The sequence below is a fragment of the Trachemys scripta genome, chromosome 10 (genome assembly GCF_013100865.1).
Source record: "Trachemys scripta elegans isolate TJP31775 chromosome 10, CAS_Tse_1.0, whole genome shotgun sequence".
In the NCBI taxonomy this organism is placed as follows: Eukaryota; Metazoa; Chordata; order Testudines; family Emydidae; genus Trachemys; species Trachemys scripta.
In genome coordinates this window covers 14,994,662-15,020,121 of record NC_048307.1, presented here as the reverse complement: position 1 = coordinate 15,020,121, position 25,460 = coordinate 14,994,662, and the positions used below count along the sequence as shown (strand labels likewise).

At 42.2% G+C, this 25,460-nt stretch overlaps 3 protein-coding genes across 4 annotated transcripts in view; 2 read left to right on the top strand and 1 right to left on the bottom strand.

Moving 5' to 3' along the window:
* LMTK2 (lemur tyrosine kinase 2) overlaps nt 1-7,715 on the top strand; it is a 50,950-nt gene extending 43,235 nt beyond the window's left edge. The window contains exons 11-13 of the mRNA XM_034783451.1: nt 371-506; nt 1,714-1,962; nt 3,346-7,715. Of these exons, the coding sequence (XP_034639342.1) occupies nt 371-506; nt 1,714-1,962; nt 3,346-3,374 (414 nt within the window). The 3' untranslated portion in view covers nt 3,375-7,715. The remainder of the gene's footprint in view (nt 1-370; nt 507-1,713; nt 1,963-3,345) is intronic.
* Nucleotides 7,716-10,464: 2,749 nt separating this feature from the next.
* On the top strand, nt 10,465-15,861 carry BHLHA15 (basic helix-loop-helix family member a15). Its single transcript, XM_034784001.1, has 2 exons — nt 10,465-10,769; nt 14,249-15,861. Exon 2 carries the CDS (start codon nt 14,327-14,329, stop codon nt 14,852-14,854), a length of 528 nt encoding a protein of 175 aa, XP_034639892.1. The 5' UTR covers nt 10,465-10,769; nt 14,249-14,326; the 3' UTR covers nt 14,855-15,861.
* A 6,736-nt stretch (nt 15,862-22,597) lies between these two features.
* TECPR1 (tectonin beta-propeller repeat containing 1) overlaps nt 22,598-25,460 on the bottom strand; it is a 38,976-nt gene continuing 36,113 nt past the window's right edge. For both annotated transcript variants that reach the window (XM_034783723.1, XM_034783724.1), the window contains one exon: nt 22,598-24,720. In XM_034783723.1, the coding sequence (XP_034639614.1) occupies nt 24,517-24,720 (204 nt within the window). In that variant the 3' untranslated portion in view covers nt 22,598-24,516. The remainder of the gene's footprint in view (nt 24,721-25,460) is intronic.

Sequence of the window (25,460 nt, the reverse complement as noted above, 5' to 3'; positions counted from 1 at the left end):
AGACAACAGTGGTCAGTCTAAAAGTCTTACACTTCATTGCTATATGCCTTTTTTAAGGACCCGCTCTAAGTAGAGGATAGTAGGAGGGAGGGACAGTTTACAATGTGTGCAGAAAGTGTGAATTTTTAGTGTTCATCCGTGCAACTTTACTATGGATTACAATGTATAATATTTCAATTCAAATACATATATAAAATATAAATGGGATTTTGGATGTGATCTTGGTTGAAGAGCGACTGTACAGTCTAAGTGGGTTTGGGAAATAACGACATGATTTTGGAACCCCTGACATCTGAGTATATTTGTATATATATTTATCACATGTACAGTAATGGAATTGAACTACATTTTTTTTTGTTGGTTGTCTTAGGAAACACCAACCAAAGAGCTGGGAAACCGTGCAACAGAATCAAACAACCAAGGCTCTGCTAGCACTCCTGTCCTATCTTCAGGTCTCAGTTACTTGAATAGATTTACAAATTCAGAAAGCTCTACTGATGAAGAAGGTACTTCTGGTTAACAAAACAGTATATTTTAAACAAAACCTACTTCTGGGTCTTTTGGTAGCAATGTAAATGGGTTTTTACGTAATATAATAAATCTTCATAAATATGCCATACAACACTGCCTTCAGTGTCTCAATTTTATAAGAAACTCTTTAGCAGGGCTCAAACATTTTACGCTGACACATACTAGGGCCTTGAAAACTTTACTGGCCCTGCAGAGTATTCCTGTTCCTGTTGACATGTTGTAACTGCTTAAAACCATAAATGTCATCCAGTTGATTAACTTTCCAACTATTCTTTCCTTGTAAATTTGTAAACCTTCATGCTTCTTTAAAAATTAAAAATGTGTCTTCACAGTGGCTCCCTCTCCTGGTGAAGTCAGAGAAGCTGTTTGAAGGGAGTTCCTGCTGCCATACCAGAGGAGTTTCAATGGCCTAATGAAGCAAGAGGAGAAAATAAAACTTTCTTTTTTTCTTAAGTAATATTTTCTCCACTTAATTTCACGGGCCATTGTAGCTCCTCTTGGCCATGGAAACAAACTTTTCATGATGATAGCATGGGAATCTGTACTGCTTAAGCTTCACTAAGATAGACCTGGAGATATCAAAAAACATAATTTTGGAAACTTCTGAATAGGTCCACAAGATATACCATAGAGAACATAACATAATTAATAATTTTTAATAAAGAATAATCTTTAAAAATCAGAATTCCTACCTTGCATCCCCATTCCATTTAATTTTCCTCAATAATATTGGCATATATCTCAAAGCCATGAGTTAGCAATTTAATGCTTTATTACTTTGAAAATGAGTTCCCCTAGCTTCTCTCAGATAGCAAGCAATATTTTCCTATAGCAATTCTCAGTAACATTCACTAACATCCTATTGGAATTGACATGGTAGAAAGAAAATGTTGGGATTTTAAGGCCCCTTATTCTGTGACCTGTACATTCTACCACCAGAAAGCTAGTAACTTCAGATTTCCTTCAGCATTCATTTGTAGCCCCAATGATTCCCTAAGATCTAGAACTTTTAAATGAAATTGTATTTTCTAACTAGCGGTTGTTTTTATGGAGCTGAAATGTGATATACCAAGTTGTACTCCTCAAATCCAGTACATTTTTTCACTGCTTGCTTTTTAAACTGATTACTTTACACTACCTTAAATTATGTATATCCTTATCAATTATGATTGTTTGTTGTAGGTGGAGGTTTTGAATGGGATGATGATTTCTCTTCTCCAGAACCCTCTTTTATAGCTAAGTCAGCGAATAACCTCATTAGTTCTAAGCCAGCTCTTCAGACTTCAAAGTACTTTTCTCCACCTCCACCTTCCCGGAGTCTTGAACAAAACTGGTCACATTCATCACCTTATTCCAGGTTCTCTATCTCTCCTGCAAACATTGCAAGTTTTTCTCTCACACATGTTACAGATTCAGATATTGAGCAAGGAGGTAAGTAGATTTAGGTTTCTTTCTTATGATGACTTTTGTAATATTTTGGCTTTTAAGTAAGACCTGTTCTTAATAGCCTGTTAAACAAGTGTTACATTAAAATACAATGCAGAGATGTAAATAATGCAAATACTGTCAGTGAACTGAATATAAATCTTGGTGTTGGGGCCTGTATTTGTGTGTTTACTGTATTGGTAAATCCAAATAACTTCTTCCTTGCTAATAAGATCTTAAATGATTTTCCTGTTTAAACAAGTCATTTATTAATAGTTCTCATACTGGGCTCAAAACATTTTAGATCAAAGTAATTTTGTTTTTGTTGCTAAATGTTCTCCAGAAAAACCTGTGCACAAGTGCTGCCAAAATTCTGGGTTTGTTCCCAAAGCACAGTACTAAGTTATCCCTTCTAGGAAACAACAATAAGATTTCTACCTTGGCGGCCACTCTATGGAGCTTTGGAAGAAACCATGCTCCCCCATAAAGAGCAAAAACGTATAGCTTCTAAAGTATTTGAGAATCTTTCTACGATGGCCCCATCACTGGCCATAATTTGATTTTTGTTTTTATTTCACTAGTTAAGGACCTTTAAGAGCAGTATTAGACTATTGTAGTACCTACATTTTGTTTTATAATCTAGTTTCTTGTAGGAAGTATGTCCCTGAGACTCTGCTAGGGATTGTAACGTGTTTTTAGAGCTTGATCGGTTGTGGATAGGGGATTTCCTTCTTAAAGGAGGGTTTAGCAGTAGACCCGTATACAGTAATGTTAAGGTACTGATGATACTTCTGTACTGAGCAGTTTCCTTTATATTCCTGCCTCTACTAAAGTGCTCCTCTGTACATTTTAGTACCAAAATGCCTCAGAAAAAACGATAGAATAAGAATAGGGACAGACTCGGAAATTATTTCCGAAGTATCATTATAAATACAATATTTTATCAAGAGATTAAAAATAAATATTATTGGCCACTGAGGTTCCCTGGTTCTCAGTTTTTATAAAAAATAAATCAATATTAGTTGTATTTTCATTGTATTATATTTGCTGCTTAGTAATTTATTGATAAGAGATGTTTGAGATCATACATCACTTTCTCATGTGACCTAAACAGTGACATTGAACTGTGTGATTTAAGCAGATGTCCCTATGTATGTGTGTGCCACATGTTTAACATTGGAGTAGCTGAAAGTTTAAAAAAAAAAAAAAAAAAAAAAAAGGGAAATTTTAACCAGTACTTTAGAAAGTGAACCAGAATATCACATTCTAGGAAAAGTCTAGCTAAGAATTAAGGGAAGACTTGTACAGAAATCCTTAGTATATTTTTAAATAATAAAGAAAATGTGCAAGTATCTTACCTATGTCTTCTGACTTTTCCTCTCCTAATAGGAAGCAGTGAAGATGGAGAAAAAGATTAGATGAGTTAAAGTTTCCTCACTGGAATTACACATGTGGTACGTACCCACTCTGGACTAATGTCTGATAAACTCTGTCTAAAACTTATGTGGATCTGCTGGAGTGAAATACAGGTAATCAAGAAATACTAAGATTTAAAATTAACACTGAAAGCAATGTTAAATCAGGACATTAATTTGAATGTGTATTTAACTTTGTAATGTATTGTTTTTAAATCAATGCAATTTGCTTTTCATTGAATGATGATTCTGCCGCTGTTTTCAAGTACTTGAAGTATTCAGATAATTATTTGTAACAAACATGTAAAGCAGTTACACTACATTCTGGTTTATGTATGGGATTGTATCATATTCTTTTTATATTTTTCCATGTAGTTCGTTATCTATTTGAACATACTACCTGTTGTAGAATTGTGTATAATTGTCCTGTGCAACAGCTGGCTGTGTTTTGAAACTGTATGAATGATAGTTGATCAGTAGTGAGCCATATTTATTCTGAAAGATATCACTTACTACATATTACTTTGCTTACTGCAATTGCACTATGGATTTTTCTTCCCATATTCCCCAACATTGTATAGAATCTTAATTTTTTTCAAGGAAATTAAGACAAATTGAATTGGCCCAGTTAACCAGTTCATTTTGTACTGTTGTAGTCTTTGCTATGCACTGCACTTGTAAAACATACAAAATTTGAGTGTTATGTTAGAATTGCTGGAATCTTACATGCAGTACCATTTAAAGTGGTAGCTACTACAAATGTGAGAGTGCCTGTATTTCATAGGAAATTTGGAGAGGGATGTCTGAAATATCTTTGGGATCCATTTTGGATTAAGTGAATATCTTATTTTCACTCCTGAAAGTAATCATAGTCTTTTAAATTATAGTAGCACCTTCCTATGTAGTCATATTTGATGGCCTTTCTGCATTCCATTAAAACTGCCTACTTTTGGAGGGAGGGAGGTATATGTTGGTCCTGAAAACTTGCATTGAAACTGGGTATCTTGTAGAAAGATTAATTTTAATAAAAATGGACCCATCAGGCCTACCTGGCTGCTCACTTGTTCATCCTATGGATTCCAAAGCCCAAATTATTTTCCTTTGACTATGGATTGGGCCTTCCATGCCTCCTTCCCGCTCAGAAACCTATAGATCCCCCATCTCAATTACTGCAAAAACTATTTAGTATTAGGATTAACAACTGGGGATTTAAGCATGCTAATAATCCTGCTTCTAAACTAGTAGAAAACTGGCATTCATATTTTGTCATACAGAGAACTGTCCAGGCCTGTATTAAGACATAGTCAGGGCTCCATGGTGCTGCTTGAAATGTGCACTGACCCAAAGATGTAAGATAGTAAAGCTTGCCATTAAGCTGTCCAAGTGAAGTGAATGTGGAGAGAGAAAACTATCTCAAATCCAGCTAGTTTAATTAATCTTTTAAATAAGTTGTCTAACAAGTTCCCTCATTGTCTCACTAAATACAGTTGGGCAGTAATTCCTTCGCCTGTGAAATGCATTATGCAGCCACAAATATGGGACTAGATTGGAAAAAGCTGAAAAATGCTGGCAGTTAGTGCTTTGTGGTCAACCCTTCTGTCTGGCTGTACAGCATACTGCAGCTTAGTGGCATAAATATTTTTTTACTGTGCTTTAGTATAGGACTAGTCTTTCTGATGAATAAGTCTGGGTACAGAAAAGCTAAGAATTGTAATCATCTGCAGCATAAAGAACTACATGTTTTCAGCTGTTAAGCTCTGTTTGATGTTATAATTTTATTTTATACACAGTTTGGTTTAAAACAGGGCATTGGTTTTAAGTGACACAAATACAAAAAAGTAGAAAAGTGGGTTTTTTTTTTTAAATATATATAAACAGTTATTTGGCCCTTACAGCTAGAATGGCTTTCATACTCCTCAAGGGAAAGAGATGAATTCTAAAATAAAATGCTTTAAAGTTGTCAGTGTATTGCTGAGGTACTGAGTTGTCCGACTGAGGAGCTCCGGTCCAGAGGGAACCTGAGAGTCACAGGGAGAGTTGTACTTCAGTGTGAGTAACATCATAGAAATTTGCCGTTGCACATGCACAGCAACAACTTTTCATAGAATTTTTCAACATATCTTTAAATGCAAAGCCAGTTCTAAATGTACACTTACAGTATATACTGTAATGGGTTTAAAGGAGCTATTACGGGGTATGCTCTTTGTACATATTAAAATATAAACAATAGACCTTGGCACACTAAACATTATATCCTATTAGTTCTGGAATATAGACTTTTAAAATTCCTTGAACACACACCAGGTTAAGGTGTCTCATCAATCCTTGAATTTTTCTGTAACACTTTTATATTATCATAAATAAAAAAGCAGGGAAATCCAAAATTAAGAATGAAACTCCATATGCTGAGTCTCCAAAGAATGTATGGAATTGTCTACCTTAGATGTGCTGAAACACCTAAAGTGTCACAGGGTTAGAGAAGGAGTTTCAGCCTTAATTCTGAATCTCTTGATTTTGAACATAGTTTCTGAGGTTAAATAAAAGCTAATATAGTTTGACTGGGATATTGAGATGCAGCTTCACTTTTGTTCCTGTTGTAACTTCAGAAATTTAGATTATGGAACAGATCTTGTGCAGCTGGGTAGTATTTAACCTTGTATTCAACACATCAGGATTCTCCTCAGTTGGTGGGGCGTTAGTCATTTGTGACTCCCATTTTCTTTAGTAAGAGTACCATGTCTTAAAACCTTACGTAACAATGAAAGTTTGCTCCTGTGTCCAAGTGGACTGTTTGCTAATGAATTGCCAAACAGACATTTTTTGTTCAAAATGGGATTTGTGTGTGTGGGATGTTATACAATGTCATGTGCTTCTTTAGCAATATTACAGAGAAAAAACACTGTTATATCTGTTCAGTTATATCTGAATTGCCACACTTCCGTAATCTCAGTGGATATTAATTTCATTAATCCAATTCACTAGATTAAAATTGTAATATTTTTTTTTAAATATATGTCGTTAAATTTTATTACAAACTACTACCGTGTTCAAGTGGCAAACCATCTTCCAGAAATGAATTATGCAAAGAAGGCAAATTTGTGGAGTAGCCGAAATGTAATCAAGTTGAGGTGATTTGTCAAATAGGCCATACATTACATTCTGTAATCTCTTGCACTGCTTATCCAAGTGGTTTCAGTTTTAGAAATACTTATATCTGTTTTTTCAGTGGTTTATTATGAGGGTTGATTCCATTTTAGTTTCTTCTGTAATAGAAGATCTTGATTATTTATTTAAATACTAAAAGGCATTATCTTAATTTGGCTACTTAAATATCTTACAAAAAACATCCCATCTACAGTCTAAAATGGAAGCTGATAACATGATTTTAAAAATTTCTTGGTGAGAAAATGTGACTAGGTCACACAGTGAGAGGCCAATAAAGTGAGAAGAAAGTCAATTTTTTTATTTGAAACACCTGTACCTTCCCAAGTCCCTAAATTTCAGCTATATGTTGTAAACTGCCATTTCCATGGAAACGAACAGATTGAACACATTTTCATATCCTTGGTGATGCACTAATGAAAGCCATTCAAGCCTCTTTCTTTTATCAGTATTTTAAGTAATACGTTTATATGTAGTATTGAATCTTTTTTCATGAGGGGCTGGTTGGTAGGGAAATACTTGTGTGTTTTTTTTAACTATTAAGCACTATGCTAAAATTTCAGTGGTAAGTCAGGTGTTAGTGACATGGCTATTTGTTGAATTTAGTGAAAGGTGGAATCAAAGTATATTAGCCTTATAAGAAATAGCCTTAAAATAAGAATGGAGTGTACAAAATTACTTCAGCTTTAAGTCATACAAAAATCTCCTTAAATATTAATAAGTTTTGGTTCAAGTCTTTGATATGAAAAAATCTAGAGAGAGTACAAGAGCATATAAATATATTGAAATTAAGTATTTGTGATACCAGCAGCCTGTTTTTCAGATAAACTTGAATGACTTAAAATTATTAGTTTTATTAAATTGTTTGAACTTGCACAGTCATAGGTGTAATTTAATGATAAATGGTACTGATGTGTATATAAAATGTTTAATTCAATTTGTAAATGAGAAGCTATGTAACAAAATCATAGGTATGAAGTTTTCCTATTGTAATTTAATACAGGTATGAGGTTTTTGGCAATACATCATAGTTAATGAAATTTCAGGTCAAATCGTCTTGCAATTGTGTACATTTTTAAATTGTAATATTTCTACTGTATATTGATTATCATGCATAGTGTGATTCAATAAATTGCTTGTAATTTAAAAACACTATTTAATATTCAAAAATAAAATACAGTTATATATTTATAACCTTCGTGTCTGTGTTCGTTTATTCTTAGCCTAACTCACTTCTGGTACTTGTTCAGCTCTTCGTTTCAGTGAAGTGAATGGGACTGATTTCACTCCCAAAAGTAATGTGCTCATAAGCGAGGAGCTGGGCAGCATCTATTCTACCCCAGGTGCCTGAAGCTCCAGACCCTTCAACCTACACAGCACAACAAAACCTATATGAGAGGGTGTATTTTAGATCCCTGAGCTCTTCTGCTAGTATGTGTCACCATCATTTGAACATCACATCGCATAACACATACCCTCTACAGAGAAGCACTGTTTAAAGTACAGCATAGATTTAATTTGTAGTAATATCTTTCAAATGAAAATTTGTTGAAATGTGTTAGCATCTGAAATCATCACAGTGGCTTTTGCCATAATTATGTGAGGTTTAATAGACACTACACATGAATGTGCATGTCTTTATATAAACAAAACAAACCCTGCTATTGTCATGTAGTAGGCATGGATTCCTGCTCTTTGGCATAAGGAGGTCTCAGTAGAACTGATCTACTCGCTGCCTCGTTGTGAAGAAGTTGCATATCATTCCTCCCTTTACAGACAATTAACTGGGTAAGTGGCATTGGTATAAACCTCTGAGCTCCTGGTTTAGATGATGATGGAAAATATTTTAAAATGAAAAAAATAATGTAAATGAAGTGCTCAAAAATCCTTTAGTAATAAGACAATTTCTTTATGCCTGGGCCTAAAAACATGCAAGAAACTAACACTGAAAAATGGAAACAGGGCAAGAAATTTGTGAACATATTGAACAGGTGAACATATTTAAAAACAGGTGACGTAATTAGCTACTAACAAGAAATCCATTATTATAACATTTGTACTTTTAAAAAATGCAACTGAAATGGAATTTTAGTGAGGATGAATTTGGCACAAAATTATAAAATTTCAGAATTTGTAGCATATATTTAGTGAACACCAATATAGATTGTGTAGAGTTAAGATGATAAACTGTTGCTGTGCTATTAATTCCATTACTTGTGTTCCTGTCTTAAGTTTAGGAAGTGACAAAACTACCCCAAAGTGCACAATAAATAGAAATAATTCTGTTTTCATTAGGGTGACCAGATGTCCCATTTTTATAGGGACAGTCCTGTTTTGGGGAACTTTTTCTTATATAGGTGCCTATTACCCTCCACCCCCTGTCCTGTTTTTTCACAGTTGCTATCTGGTCACCCTGGTTTTCACCTTTTGCATTGTCATGATCCTAAAATGCATTTAAAGATTTAAAAATAAATGCTTTCAATTCTAGCCTTCATAAAACAAAAAACTTTGGTTACACTATACAATGGAATATATTAATCTTTTGGTATCTGCTTTTAAGAAATGGAAAAAAAACTGCACAGTTACAACTTAAATTTCTTTCCATTGATTTTAACAAACAGATGCTTCAACTTAAATCACAGTAGGAACTTTAAATAGGCAAAATATAATCGTTCAAGTTGAAATTTGACTAGGACATGGGAGCTTTTTCCATAGCTCTTAAAGATCCCATGGCACTTTTATCACTTTCATATCTCATGGTCCCTGTCACCACAGTGTCTGAATACCTCAGTCTTGTCTACAACACTACACTCTCACAGTCTATAACACTATTGTGAAATAGGGAAGTGCTATTCACTGCATTTTATAAATGGTAAATTGTAGCACAGAGAGCCTAGGTGACTTGCCTAAGGTGTTAGTTTGTAGTGGAATAGGGAACTGAACCCAGTTCTGTGAAGTCCCAGTAGTGCCCTATCACTCACCCATCCTTCCTCTCTAGGGCTGGGTATTTGACCAGTCAAATATTGTCAAATGTCAAAAATGGTCAAATATTTTAAAGCAGTAACTTCTTAGAACAGTAACAAAAAAAGAGTAAGACTTTATGGCCTTCAATAGGCTTAGCCTTAGATTCTTATGCCTAATTATAAAAAAACCAAGTTGGTTAACAAGAGTTATTTTAATTCAGAAAAATGCAAAACAAATTGTCCTTAAAAAAAATGATGGAATAGTACCATGATGCAATCAAAAAGGTAGGCCACCACCTACACCAGGGAATTCTTAGGGGAACACTGGACTATATTTAACCATGGACAAATAAGTCAATTGACATGATTAGACTGGTCAAGTGACCAGCTTGCCAAGCCTGTTCCTCTTTAATGACAAGTAGTCATGTTGACCTCATTATCTGTGCTCTGTGTGGAAGGCTCTATCAGCACAGTGCCAACCACAATCGGGTTGGAGCATTGGTCCAGTAGTGACTTTGAGGGAAGAGTTTCTGCCTGTTGAATCACCAGTCCCACCTGCAGCATCTTGGTATTGAACTGGAAGTCTCCCAGAATACTGACCCATCCAAAACCAGCTCAGTCGGAGTGACCAGATGGAATTGCAGCACCAAGCCGAGCTCGTCTTTTAATAATAATTAAAAAAAAAAAAAACCCTCTGAAATTCGGGAACACTGAGTTTGCAGGCTGCAGCTGTCCTCTGGTGAATTGACGCACGTTTGCAGGAAGAGAGCCCTGTGCGGCACTGATGTGGGCAGCTTTCCCGGCTCTTATTTTCATAGGGCTTAACCTGTGTTGGAACAAGTTCTCCAACCTCGTGCGCACACTGGCTTTTATTCATTGGGGCGGGAGGGGAATCTCACGCTTAAATTGGGCCGCACAATGCCGCCCTCTGTGCTGCAGGAGCGGGCGGCACCGCCCGCGCGATAAGGACCCACGTTCTCACCGCGCTGCCCAGTGGAAACAACCACCTGCCCCGCGGCTCTACGGTCCCGGCTCTGCCCCCGTGCAGGTGCCGCGGAGCCGCGAGCGGGGACACCTCGAGCCCATTGCGGATTTGCATGGAAGCTCCCGCTGCGCCAGGCTCCGCCTCCCGCTGGCTCCGGCACTAAAGCGACGTGTCCCAGGCCCGCCGGGCGGGCAGGCTGCGGTCACACGCGCCTCAGCCACCTGCCGCGCTGCTCGCCCGGCGGCCCTTCTCCTGGGCACGGCTCCCGCCCTCCACGCCGGCTCCCAGGTACGCGTGCCGGGCACCAGGCTCCCGGGGCGGTGGGCAAAGGGCCGCTCGGGGCGTGGCGGGGGGCTAGGGAAGGGCTCCCGCTGTCTGAAATGGCACTGGCCGCTCCAACCCCGCTGTGCCCACCCGCCTGCGCCCTGGAGCCCTCCCCTGGGGCTCCAGTCCCTCCTGCGGGCTCCCTCACACGGTCCCCCTCCGCCCTCGGGAGGTCTGTTCTCCGCTCGCTCTCTCCTGTGCCTTCCCTCCAGGCTGTTTGCTCCTTCCCCCGCTGCCCCGAGTTCCTCCTCTCCCTGCCCGCTTGCTCCCTCGCTAGCCTTCGCCTCTCCTCCCGCTCTGCGAGCACTGAATGCCACCCCCGGCCTCCCCTCCTCTACCGGCCTCCTACCCCCCAAGCCCCTTCTGCTCTAGCTGCCCCAGCCCCCACTGCCACCCCCTTTGCATTGCCCAAGCCCCTTGCAGACCCCAAACTCCCGCCAGGACTCTCCCTCATCCCCACTGTCTCCCGAGCCTGTCTAGTTACACTATAGGACTGTGGGCTATAGGATGGGGGAAGGGGGAGATTTTTGGGGGGTGGGTAGCAGATGAGTCTGGGGTGTGTAGCTGTATTTGAAAGCAACCTTCCCCCAAGCCACTTCACCTACCCTATTGTCGCCTGCTGTCCTTAGTCTACTGGTTCTACCAGGCTCCGTGCTCCCCTTAATCTGCCAAATCCTCTTCTCCTAGGAGCTCCCCCCTTTCTTCTGCTGACTGCCACCCCCAGTCTAGGAAGGTGGATATCTGTCAAGGAGCAGCTGGTTGCTTTCCCAGTGGCAGTGCCTTCTGCACGGGAGGCAGGGATTTGGCTGCTCTCCTTGGTGCTTGTTTGCACTGTTCCATCCTACTTCTGATTTGCCATCTCTCCTACAGAGAGAGAAGCTCCAAGGATTCTCTTGGCTTGGCTTTGGTTTTTCTTTTCTCCACTATCAGCCCTGTCTCCCAGCTGTTTTCCTTAGGTGCCCATGACTCTCAGGCAGCATGGTGTGGGGCTGGTGGGTGAAACCTGAGCTGCAGTCCTGTCTGGCTCCCCGGCAGCCTTGGGCTGGAGGCCCCCTAATCAAACCACTTTGTGAGGTGAGCATAGGTCCTCTGCCGGGAAACCTGAGTACCCTGTGATGAGGTATGAACCCCAAGAATGGCCAGAGTAGCTGGCACAGTGCCCCTGGAATGCTGTGAACACAGAGAAGGGAGCAGCTGAGGATGTTCCTAGGTGGTGGCAGTGATGTCGGTTTTCCCAGCAGCCTCAATCGGTTTTACCCTCTACTGCAAGAGGTGGTGATGTGGAGTGGTGGTGCACCTCTCCTGTCCTTCCAGGAGGGGAGTTAAGCTCTGTGGCTAGTCTCTAACAGCAGTCCGACTCTCCAGCCACTCGCATTTCAGTGCATCACCGGAAATATTTTCTAAGACTGGAACTAAGGGGAGTAAATGGACCCTCCCCCCCATTAATACTAATCACCAGCACAAGGAGGGCTGTTGCCAGATGGCTGCCATTGCACCAAGCATTGGCACAGAGTGGAGGTAGGGGTGCTGCTGCATCATCACTCTCTTGTGGCTCATCAGCCTGGAAGGACGGGGCATTGCTGCACCTGTGCAGGTGCCCTGTCCCGTGGCACAGGAAGAATAGACTCTGCCATGCTGCCAGGGTTGGCTAGATTATTGACTTGGGAGGTGTAGAAATTGCTGTTCTGCTGGGTGTTGAAACTGCTGTACCCGTGCCATTAGCTGGTGAAAGAAGAGCGGCTGCAACCCACTCCCCCTCCTGCACTGCTACTATCAGTGCCGGAGGAGTCACAGCTGCCAGCATGCCAGTCTTCACTGTGCAGCAGGAACTCTGCTGTTACTGCACCATACTGTGGGTGCTGATAACAGCCAGCCTTCCTCCTCTAACTGCAAGAGTCCATAATAGCAAGGTGGTGTCCCTGGAAGAGAGCTGGGAAGACCATCAATGAGGAGGAGCAGTCTGAGCCTTCCACCAGTTGTGGACAAAGCTGACACAGCTGGCATTGTAAAGGAGAGACTAAAAGCAAATGACAAACAGGAGGGCATTGGCTTGTGAATGAGAAATGAATAAAAATGTGAGTTAATGGCTCCTAAAAGTTGTCTGGATGGCACTGAGGGAAGGTGGGAGGCATATGGTGAAGTTGGGAGAGCTGGGAGACGAAGCAAGAGAGCAGCACTCAAAGGAATGGGGGAAAAGAGAAAGGGGGCATTCAGAGGACAGCATAATGTGTTGACTTTGCGATGTGAGTGTGTGATGCTGCCCACAAACAGGACCTTCTACCCTCACAAGTTTTCCTTTAGCTCCAGTGGAAGAGACTTGCCTTATTTGGAGCTGGATATCCAGGTTTCTAGTCCCAAACCGCTTCTGTGTGCGTGCGTGATGTTAACTGCACATGGATGTGATTCAGGTCAGAAGGAATGGGTGCCAGGAGCTGGGAGGAAAGGGAGTTTATAACTAAGCCTTTACTGACAGTCATGCTCCTGTCGTGCTTCTCACTTTCTGGTTTGCTGACACCAAAGACCTCTTTTCGCTGTTGAGATCTCTAAACTGGAAACGCTAAATCTCACCCCAGCCTTTAAATCCCTTCCTGTTTTCTGTCAGGACAGCTCTTGCTTAAGGGAACAGACTTGTCTCACCAATGTTTGCAGTCACTTTTTTTTTATTATTGTTCTGTTTCTAGTTGCTCATGACAGACCACTATCTTCTCTCACTTAAACTAGTGATACAATTGTAGCCAAGAGGAGAACTTGGCCAAATGTTTCCACCGTCCATCTGCCTTGTAATGCCTTACACTGTGGTTATAAGCATTGTCACATTGTAGTCATTTCAGTTGGCCTGTGGCATATGTGAAATGGAACTGGATTGAAAGCCACCAGGCTCTAGTGGACAGGAACCCACGTCAAACACTCATTTGGCTCCAGTTTTAGCATGCTCATTGGCATTCTCAGCAGAGAGGCCAAGGACTGAATGAACCTGGAGGGGATCTTGCCACAGAGAACTACAGTGGCCTCTCCTTCAGTTAGAGGGGAGGGGCCACAAACAGAGGCTAACTGAATCAGACAAATGAGACAATGAATGTTGCCAGTTGGAGACTGAAATCCAAAGCAAGTACATTATGAGCAGATGTAGTAACAGGCTCCCTCCCTCTTCCCCTCACCCCCTCAGTCCCACTAACATGTCTGAATCAAGATGCAAATTCATCACCACTACCACTGCCCACGCGCTGTGGTTAAGAGGATCCTCTCCAGGGGCCCCGCTTCCATCCACAGAGCCCAGATGGGCTGACGTTAACAATCATTAAAACATATACTAATAAATAAAAGATCCAGCTGGTAGTTTCACAGTATTGTGCAGGTACAAAGCGAAACAGCACAATGACTTTCCATTTGTTCTGTATGAAACGTAACGACAGCTGAAGATGTTGATGTTTATGTTTTTGCAGCATGTTGATGGCTAGTACCAGAAGATTAACTTAGTGGGAGAACAGGCTGGGTGACATTTCCCCATCATCTACTGAAACATGAAGACCAAAAGCAAAAGAACAAAGCACAGGCTTGCTGTTGACAAAGAAGCCTTTCCTGGGGAGACAACTTTGAGCAAAGAGGAACCGGTGAAATGTTTGCGACGCAAAGAAAGGAGAAATGGCGAAAACAATGAGAGTAGCAAGACTGGTACAGTCAAAGCCAAGCATGCTTGGAACAACAAAGACAGACACTTAAGGCGATTGGAAAGCAATGAACGGGAGAGGCAGAGAATGCACAAGCTCAATAATGCATTCCAGGCCTTGCGGGAGGTTATCCCTCATGTGAGAGCTGAGAATAAGCTTTCTAAAATTGAGACTCTCACGCTAGCCAAAAATTACATTAAATCACTGACTTCCACCATACTCCATATGTCCAGTGGGCACCTTCCAACTGTAGAAGGAACTGGAGCATCCAATGGCTCCAAACTGTACCAGCATTACCAACAGCAACACGGTGATGAGGAACACGATGAACAACTAAAAAAATACTCCACACAAATTCACAACTTCAGACAAGGCAGCTAAAGTTAGCTACTGGCCTCATTCTCTCATCTCCATACAGTCCTGTATATTTCAGCATTTGGAGGATTAAGGGGTTATTTCCTCCCGGTGGCATTCTTTTTTGTTTGTTTTTGAAAAGACAAATGTTTAGTGACTAGATCTCATAATTCTTGTTGAAATTATCCTAAATTGTAGGTCAGGCTTTTCAAAGAGATTAGTGATTTTGGTTGCCCGGTATGAAACACCTTCTCTGTTCTTATAGTTTTTTGTTTACCTGCTTTCTTTGTAATTTTCTTGAGGTCAGAATGTTCTTTTAATTTGTAATGAGAAATTGTTTGATTGTTCAACACCTAGATTGCTTTTGCAGGGCGGGCTTTATAAACAAATTATTTTTCAGTGGGAGGGGGGTCTCTGCACTTTAGGAAAATTACTCTTTTTATAAGGTACCTTGAGTTGGGCACCCAACAGTGATGTCCTAAATCACTAGTCATTATTGAAAATACTGGCTGTAACTTCGATTCCTCCAGAAGTGGCACCATGTAATGGGGAATCTTGGTGCAGGAATAATGAAGTTTATGGCCCGGTACAGTACTTTGGAATGTATACAGCTACTGGAGGGACATACCTAACTGACCTGATATTTGGATAGCAGGACTAATTTATTTAACCACAATTACCTGGATTTTTTCCCTTGAATTCTTAAATATCCTGCTACTCAGGGGGAGGAACAAATTTAATGACAATAGAAACTTATTTTGAGTAGCTTGATTAGTGTGATCGAACAGGTATGAACAGATATCAGATAATGTTTTCACAAATGGCCTTGGACCAGACCCTAAATGCCCTAAACCAGCTGTTCTCAAACTTCATTGCAACATGACCCCCTTCTGACAACAAAAATTACTGCACAACCCCAAGAGGGGGGATCGAAGACTGAGCCCCGCTGCCCTGGGCAGGGAGGCCAAAGTTGAAGCCTAAGGGCTTCTGCCCTGGGCGAGGGAATGTAACCTTAGCCCTGGGGGGTGGGGCTTAGGCTTAGGCTTCAAACTTGCTGGGGCCCAGGGCCAACACCAGCCTTGGCGACCCCATTAAAATGGGGTTGTGACCCACTGTGGGCTCCCCACCCACAGTTTGAGAACCCCTGCCCTAAACTCATTGAAGTAAATGGAAAGGTTCCAATTCGCTTCAGTGGGCTTTGGGTCACATTCCTAAAATGTAGTCCTACAACTACGCTTAAAATGCACAATAATTATGTGATCCTTGTTGCATTATATATATATTTGAAAGTGCCTTTCAACAGAAACATTAAAAGAGATTTGTTAGATTGTAACAGAGCTCTTCTAGACAGGAGCTTGTCTTTGGCTGTGTTTGTACAGCACCCAGTCCAATGGGACCCCACTTCCATTTAGACCCTTTGGGTGCTATTGTAATATAAATATTTAACAGTTAATTCACTTGTGATCTTTGCAAAAATGATGTGATTACAGAACAAATGTTTTGAATATTTACCAGTTGGACAATGATAATCTATGCATTTAAAATGAACTCTCCTAATAAAGCCTGCATTGTAATCAATTAGGATTCATTCTGGGCTAGGTACTATTAAATACAATAAATGAAACAGGAGATCTTGAAACAAGAAAAGAAACTTTTAAAAAAAATGTTGGAATAAAAACTCGCATTTCTCCTAGCCCTGCTCTTCTTCACCAAGCTAACATTTCTTTGTTTGGAAATGCTGCATGTACAGTACATGTCACAACTGTCCCCATCCAGGGCCATATAGTGCTGATGTTAGTAGGACAGTTGTGGTTATGCTGCAGAGGGGCAAGGGCAGGATTTAGATGCTCATGCTGGCACAGGATGTAGCTTCATGGGCCCTACCTTTGTCCCCACTGAGTAGGGTAATGCAAGGGGGAAGCAGGCTGGTGGCTGAGAGAGGGAGAGATTGGTGGATCCTTTGCAGGGAGTGTTGAAGAGAACAGCTGCAGAGACCCCCCTAGAACGTAAGAACGGCCATACTGGGTCAGACCAATGGTCCATCTAGCCCAATATCCTGTCTTCCGGCAGTGGCCAATGCCAGGTGCTTCAGAGGGAATGAACAGAACAGGCAATCATCAAGTGATCCATCCCCTGTTGTCCACTCCCAGCTTCTGGCAAAGAGAGGCTGGGGACACTCAAAGCATGGTGTTGCATCCCTGCCCATCCTGGCTAATAGCCACTGATGGACCTATCCTTCAGGAACTTCTCTAGTTCTTTCTTTGAACCCTGTTATAGTTTCGGCCTTCACAACAATCCCTGGCAAAGAGTTCTACAGGTTGTGAGTTGTGTAAAGAACCTGTGCAACCCAAGGTACTCTGTGTGCAACAGGAAGCCGTTCTGACCCTTATGGGTGTGTCTGCACTGCTATAAAAAAATTGTGGCATGGCCACAGCTGGCCAAAGTCAGCTGACGTGGGCTCGTGAGGCTCGGGCTGCGGGGCTAAAAATAGCAGTGTAGCTGTTCGGGCTCGAGCTTGGGCTCTGAGACCCACCCCCCTCATGAGGTGTCAGAGCTGGGCTCCAGCTCGAGCCTGAATAGCTACACTGCTATTTTTAGCCCTGCAGCTGGAGCCACTCGAGCTGCCTGGCCTCAGCGTTGGTGCCATGGGATTTTTATTGCAATGTAGACACCCTATGAGTTCTCCCTGCTCTAATGCTTGGTGCAGTGGGGAGAGACTTTGGCCATTAATACCCTGTAACGTGATATTTATTCCACTGTGCCAGGACCGATAGTGTGATAATGTTTTTATCTGGAATATGTAAAGTGTCAGAGACAGGCGGTGAGAGAGACACATTTTCATCTTCTGCGGTAGCTATCTGCAGATACAACGGGGAAAAATGAATGTTGCATTTGACACACTGTGCTCCCTTAACTGCAGGGATTGTATTCTACCGCCTCAACTTCAGCTCTTCCCAGTGACTTTTTTCCCTCCCAAAAAACCCCCATTACTTAGTGAGAGGTGTTTTGAACTAATCTCTCCCTCACAGGGATGTGAATGGCAGATCACACCATTGAGCCATCTAGGCTACTATCTTCCATTGTGCAGTGCCCACAAGTGCCTGTAATATCTCTAGTTTAGCCAGGGGTGAAAGTAACTTACAGGACTTACCGGTACTGCCGGAGTCCTGAGGGGGCCATGGCCTCAACCGGAAGAGGCAGGGCCTCTCAAGATTCAAAGGGCTCTGGGCCCTTTAAACCCTTTAAACCCGGCCCTAGCCCAGCTGCCGGAGCTGCGGGCGGGATTTAAAGGGCTCTGGGCTCCCCGCAGCCGCGGGAGCTCTGAGCCCTTTAAATCCTGTCTCCAGCTTGGCTGCCGGAGCTGTGGGCGGGATTTAAAGGGCGCTGGGCTCCCAGCAGGGGCGGGCAGCCCAGAGCCCTTTAAATCCCTGCTGCGGAAGCCGGTGTGGTCCACGTACCATACTGGCTTACTTTCACCTCTGAGTTTAGCTTAGTACTGCGCTCTAGTGGGGAGGGGCGAGATGGATAACAGCTGATCAAGGTGTTTTCTGTCACTTGCGAATGGGAAGAGATGATTTATTAAGATTTAACTGCTCACTTCTCTTATCTACTGCAAAGCAGGCTTTAGTGAACAAAACCCCCTCCTCTCTATAGCAGAAGCAGATTGTTAAAAGGAGGAAATCTGCTTGGTGCTGAGGGGCTTTCACGTTTTTTTTTGCCTGATGAAGCAGAAGGAAAGGAGCCAGCACTACAGCGGATAAGCGTGTGGAAGTGGGGCAGCCTGTAGCCTCGAGGGCAAACTGTAGACTTCAAATCTGAGACCAGTTGAGGTCACCTCTTGTGCATGGGCAGCCTCCATAGGGGAGGCCTCTTTGCAGTGATTCAGACTCTTCTAAGGCAGACCTACTAATATTCATTTTTGATAGAGGATTTGCCCAGCAAGATCAGCTGCTTAAAACTATTTTCCCCAAATAACAAGTGACTTTCCAAACACACGCTGCATGTATGCATCCCTACCCCTTGTGAAGCAGGGGTGAAATCCTGGCCCCACTGACATCAGTGGCAAAACTCCCATTGATTTCAGTGGTGTCAGGATATCACCCCAGAGACCGTAGGGTTGCCAGTTTTGGTTGGATGTTTTCCTGGCGGTTTCATCACATGACATAATCTTTAATGCCTGGAGACTCCAGGACAATCCTGGCCAAGAGGTGGCATTTCAGACTTGATGGTTCAGTGGTCTGGTATGGCAAATCATATGTACCTCTCCGAGCAACAGACTTGGGGAGTAAAGCCCAGAACTGCTGAATATGCATAAGCACAAGTGTGATGAGGTATCCGCCCACACCAGCCCTGAAAGGGTGAAGGAAGAGCCAGTGAGTGTGATCGGCCACACAGGCGGGGATTAGGCCATAGAGGTAACTCCTGAGCCAAAGCTGATGCTCAGCTGAGCAGGTGTGGGCTGGCAACAGCAATGGCTGCAGTGAGGAAGTCTGTCACCATCCTCGTCTGCATTAGAGAAGGCAGGAGGGCACCCAGGGAAAGCATAGAGTCCCTGGGAGCATGGCCCTCGTGAAGGGCATACCCAGGAAAGAGCAGGGTAGAGAAGAAAGTCTGTGGGAGGTAGAGTTGCCAATTTTGGTTGGACATATTCCTGGAGGTTTCATCACATGACATAGTCTTTAACTAAAGATTAAGCTTTAATTCCTGGAGACTCTAGGACAATCCTGAAGGGTTGGCAACCCAGGTGGGAGGTGGCATAGACAGCAGCCAAGGGAGAGAGCAGCAAGGTTGGGGCCTGAGCAGACCTTGGCTGGGTGCTGCAGGGTCCCTGGGCTGAATGTGGAGTAGGAGATGGCCCTGGGTTCCCCTACCCGCCAGTGATGGAGTGGCATAGCCTGGACTAGTGGTTCTCAACCTGCTGGTATGCAGAGTTCTTCCAGAGCGTACTCAACTCATGTAGAATGGTGTTTCTCAACCTGGGAGTTTCAGTGCCCAGGGAGGTCATGTGATGGGTTTAGGGGGATTGCAAGTGCAGAGCTGGCATTAGGGGGTGGCAAGCCGGGCAATTGTCTGGGTCCCCACACCACAGGGGGCCCCCGTAAAACTAAGTTACATGCTTCAGCCCCACCGCCTGCGGCTCAGGCTTCAGACAAGGCTCACAAGTGAAAAACACGCTCAGGTATCACAGTGACATGGAAGTACAATATTTATATTCCAATTGATTTTATAATTATATGGTTTAAAAAAAAAAAAGAGAAAGTAAGCAATTTTTCAGTAATCGTGTCCTGTGACACTTTTGTATTTTTATGTCTGATTTTGTAAGCAAGTAGTTTTTAAGTGAGGTGAAATTTGGGGTACGTGAGACAAATCAGCCTCCTGAAAGGGGTACAGTAGTCTGGAAAGGTTGAGAACAGGTCCAGTAAGACTTTATAGCCTGGAAGGAGAAACCACATAGTTTGGCTGGAGGGATGAGTTACAAAGATAAAGCTGAAACCCTTGAAGTGAGAGAGGGGGTAAGCAGGAGGACAGTGCGTTGAGAGCCCACCAGGGCAACTGTTAGACTTGGAAGAGAGCTGTTCTCCAGCGCAACTAGGAGGAAGTACTACCCGTGGTGAGCACTCTGGGACAAGTCTAAATAATGAGACAACCTTCCTGCTATTTTGGTTTTAAAAACCCAGGTCCCTGTGGGCCCAGAGCCTTGGTCTGGCATTTAAAGTCATTGTTGCAAGCAAAGTGCTAACCAGCCACTGGCCCAAAGTGAATTAGACTGAAGGCTCTCATCTGCCTACATGACAAGCAATGGTAAGGTCCAGATCACTTTAGCAAATGCTTCCAATATGTAACAGGTACAGATAAGTATGTTCAGGATTTTGTCTTTTCCCTTGCCCCACCGCCCAAAATGAATTCTAGTGACCCCGATGTCAGCTGGAGAAAGCTGGCTTAGGAGGAAAATAGCTGCAGCAGCTGGGAAGCTGCCAACCTGGAAAGGCTAATGAAGGTCAGAAACATTTTTAAATACTTTAATTGCAATGTAAATACTGGATTGTTTGAGTAAATGTTGAAGTGCATGACAGGAGCAACACGGCAGCCATTTGTGCCTGTCTCTCTGGGTCAACTAGTTTTTGTACAACTCTTGTTTTAAATGAAAGGGGGATGGGGGAGTTGCATGACACCATCCCTGGGCCCAGTGCACGTTTTGGGGCCATGGTACCTGCTTTGCACAGTCTTACCTGCTGCAGGGATCCTGGAGGCAGCTATGGCTGGGTGGAGGCCCTGGTAGTCTGGCTGTCAAGGACTCTGGCCAGAACCACTGAGGCACAGGCTCAGACCCTCCCACAGTCATCAGGGGGAACTCACCAAGGAGGTCTCTGGGCAGCTTTTTTTGGTGAGTCCCCTCTGGTAGGATTCTTTGTGGCCCGGGGAAAAATGGACCCAACTTCCTACCTTTCAAACATTGCTGCTGCTACTTCTTCAGTAGTGACTCTCCATACACTTCTGAAATATTCTCTGCATCTCTTACAGAGACCAGGCCCCACATTGCTAAACAGCACTTTAGCAGGAACAAAGCTGCCTTTAATGTTCTTAGAACCTCAAAATAATTTAATTTGGGCCACTAACAGAGTCTAATCCCCCTTAAACACACAAGGGAAGAGTTATGCAAGCACCAACTTACAATTCAAGTTCAGATGTCATGTAAAAGGCACTTTAAATGGGTGGAGTTACCTTAGTTCCTGGGGTTCTGGTCTGGAGAGATAGCCTGGCTAGTACACTGAGTTATGGAAGACAACAAAGGGTGATGCTATGTACCTGGCTCTCTAGTTTTCTTGCTATGCCTAGATTTACAGACAGTTTAGTTGTAGTGGATCCTGGTCCCATTTCTTAAAAGCTCTCTTGACTGTTTATATAGGCCCCGATTCAGCAAAGCACTTAAGTGTGTGTTTAAGTGCTTTGCTGAATCTGTCTAGGCACAGTAATGAAAGTGAGAGAAGTAATAGTGAGTGACAGACACTAAGGGGGTCTAATAAATCTTGCAGGGGTTTTTAAGCTCCTCAGTGACCAGTACCTTACAATAGAGATTCCCACAGCAGTATTCTGTGTACTTTAAAATCCTTCTCTGTAGGACTTTTTTATGGAGTGGGACAGACAGCATTTTAGCTGCCAAGACAGCGTATCAGTGTCTGGATTCAAATCTTAGCGTAAATAAAGGGGCATTATTACAAGTTATTAAAGCATTTGGCAATACTGCATAACCTTTAACAGTAAATGCAGTATCAGGTAGCTAGTGGTACAGAGATCAGATATGAAGGGTATGCCTTCCCTCAGTAAATACTGCCCTGCTGTCAGCTATGACCTGCTTCTCACTGAACAAAACTGCTAGGGTATTTTATTTCTTCCAGTAGTGTTAGCATTGTAGCTTAAGGCAAGTAGCTACCCCAGTTTCAAAATAGTAGCTAGTGACAAGAGTTTCTCTTGGACAAATTCAAGGGGATTTCACAACGGGAGCCTTTTTTCTGACAGTTGAACTTTATTTTTCAAAATCCATTTCAACCTTCAATTAATTTCAGTCATGTTATCCCATAGTTCTGGGGCTGATGTACATTTTAATTCCATCTGTCACTTTCTACTTTAAGACGACTTTCAGTGGACAGAGATTTGGTGCTCAAATATAGATTTTATATTTTGCATATGTTCCCTTAAACAGCTTTTTGTTGTACAACAGACAAAATGGGGTTGGCGGTGACGGGGGAAAAAAAAGGAGAAAATGCATGATTACATGAGCCTGTATTTTATTGACTCAGTTAGTAGAATATGTAACTCTTGCATTGGCGATGTAAACATTGGATATTCAAAAGGAAAATATAAGTTGACCTTCTGACATAGATTATGTGTTAGTGCAGAGAAAAAGCAAGCCTAAGAGTACACTAATGATGCTTATTTGGAACAATTGCTGTGTAACTTATAGAAGTGTGTGTAACCTAGTATTTATAGGGATGAATGCAAATAATGTCACTGACACCTGGAACACCACAGATGTAAAAATCAATAAAAAAAACTATAATCACATATTGGAAAGTTCAATAGGTTAGACAGTAGCATCTTTAAGAATCTTTTTCACATTTGGACATAAACAGTGTCTTGGCATTAAAATATCAAATATATATATATTAAATACAGGCAATAGTTACTTCTACAAATACAGTACGTGAGACCATGCCACACTGCTATTCAATTTATATAAAAATACCTCCATATACAATCACACACAATATAGGGAAAAAGAATGTAAACTTGCAGTGCTACCATTAAGAAACTCGGGGTGTGAGCCTGCTCTTAACATTCCCATCGAATCGAAGTGTGCAAGATTAGCCCCTCAGTGAAAACCTCTCTAAGCTACAATGGATAAAGCCTGATCCTGTAAGGTGTGGAGTGCCCTCCTGAAACCAACAGGAGTTGAACGAACCTTGCAGGAGGTGATTGGCACCACACAGCATTGGGCTTTAAAATAGGAGACGTTCAGAGGAGAATCTAGGATTAACTACAATTTTAAAGCAGGACAGAACTAGATCTTCTCTTTTGAGGAATAATGTACACTAAGGTGTTAACTCACTAGGAGAAGAGCCAGAAATATATTCAGCACAGATCACTTAGTACAAACTAACAGCAAAGCCCCATTCTGAGTGCATGCTAGTCTACACTGACTTCACTGGAGTGACTGTAGCTCTCTACCACTATGAAGCTGGAATTAGGCACAGAACTTTTTCCAGTCTCTTGCTCGAAGAGACTTGGACAAAGCATGAGTTGTGAGCCATTGGAGGATGAGCTGAATGTGAGGCTAAAAAGATGATTTTTCCACCTCATATCTGATACATGTAGAAGCAGATGCTGCCACCCCTACTGAGAGATTAGGACCCTCTTCCACAAGAGTTCCGCTGATGCCAATGGGAGCACTTGTGAAATAAGATACTACTCAGCATGAGAATGGGTACCAGAAATTGGCCCTTAGTAATGTGTAGTCCCTCCGCTCCAGTCCCGCACACAAACACTTGTACTCACATGGAACATTATTGATGCAAGTAATCCCCGCTCAATGCGAGGGTAGCATTGAAGTCAATGGGCTGACTCACATGAGCAAAGTTAAGCATGTACATAAGTGTTTGCAGGGTCAAGCCCCTAGATTTTACACTAGTGCAGTGACTAGAGCTCTCTGTACAGTAATCAACTATATATTGATACAATTTTTAAAATCCTCCTCCCTGCCCAAAGATGAGCAATACTAAAACTGGAGAGTGGCATATAAGATGAGTGAGTGTTAAGGGATGTAGGGAAGGGAATTAAAGACTTCTACAGAAAAATAAATGAGTCTGTAAAGATAGTCACATTCACACAGTTTGTGTAGCAGCTTTAAATAGGGGTCAGGGCTATTCCTGCGGCTCCAAACAGCACCTTGTCTCTCTTGTCAAAACTGTGTCAGTTCTATCAAGTCATAGTCTATTAACTTAGTAGTACAAGAATAAATTAAAGATTAAAATGCCCATATTGCAAATTCCAGTTCTATAAAATGCATTAGTTTTATCAGGCGGCCTTTTTTTCTGAGCAGAAATGGGTTGAGTTTGATGTGTCCTACAGTTTGTTTTTCTTTAAATTGCTTGGGAAACAAGCAGCAGCCAGTGTACAGAGAACAGCAAATACTAACAATTAACGGTGTTTCTGTCTAGTTCTTGCCCTTCGTTAACCATCAAGGTGGTTTTAGAATGGTTTCCGTTTCCTTTTCCTCCATTCTCCCCATCTTCTAGATCCGCTGGGTTTGCTGAATGCTCTTCAGAGGTCTCATGTAAAGCAGCCTTAGGAGCTTCAGTTGCATTTCCTCTGACTGTAATGTGCTCCCATCCACCCTACAGGAGATTTTAATATATTTAAAAGAAACATCACAATTTGATTCAGAGCTTTGTTTACAGGAAGGTTTTTACGCTATTTATTCTTAATTCCCTGCCAGGGGGTTAGTCCCCCCCTACGTCAGCTCAGAAAAAGGACTCCTTATAAAACCCTGACCTCCTAGTATGTGCAACTCCCAGAGGGAGCTGGGTGCATACCTGCCTGGTCCACATACTGCAGGGGCTCAAATCCCCATGACTCCCATCTCCTGGATGTTCTGGTTAGAGCATCTAAAATGGATAAGACGCATGCTCAAGGAAAGGAGCAGGCCCGGACAAGGATTTAGTATTCTGCATAATGGGGATTGGGTGAAATCCTGTCCGCACTGAAGTCGGAATTTTGCCATCGACTTCAAAGGGGCTAGGATTTCAGCGAGACGGTTTAAATATCTACACTTCAAACACTGCAGCAGAGAGTAGTGCAGCCTCATGACAATGGAGGATAATCATGCACAGACCACGGAGAAGCTTTACTTTTTAAAATGCTGCCATGTTAACTGCTGTATTATATTTCATTTGGCTAATCAGTTAACTACATATTTTAACAGTGTCACTGAAGTCTTCATTAAAGAGTTTAATTTTGTGTCCAAAGCTCTCAAACTAAAAACCAACACTAGTTTAAAGATTAGTATAATGTAAATGATGCACTGTTCTATATAGTAATTGCATAACATACTTCATTAATTTAAAAAAAAAGACAC

Bases quoted from the DNA above. Each gene is read 5' to 3' on its own strand.
- BHLHA15 (XM_034784001.1), top strand. From the start codon at position 14,327: ATGAAGACCAAAAGCAAAAGAACAAAGCACAGGCTTGCTGTTGACAAA.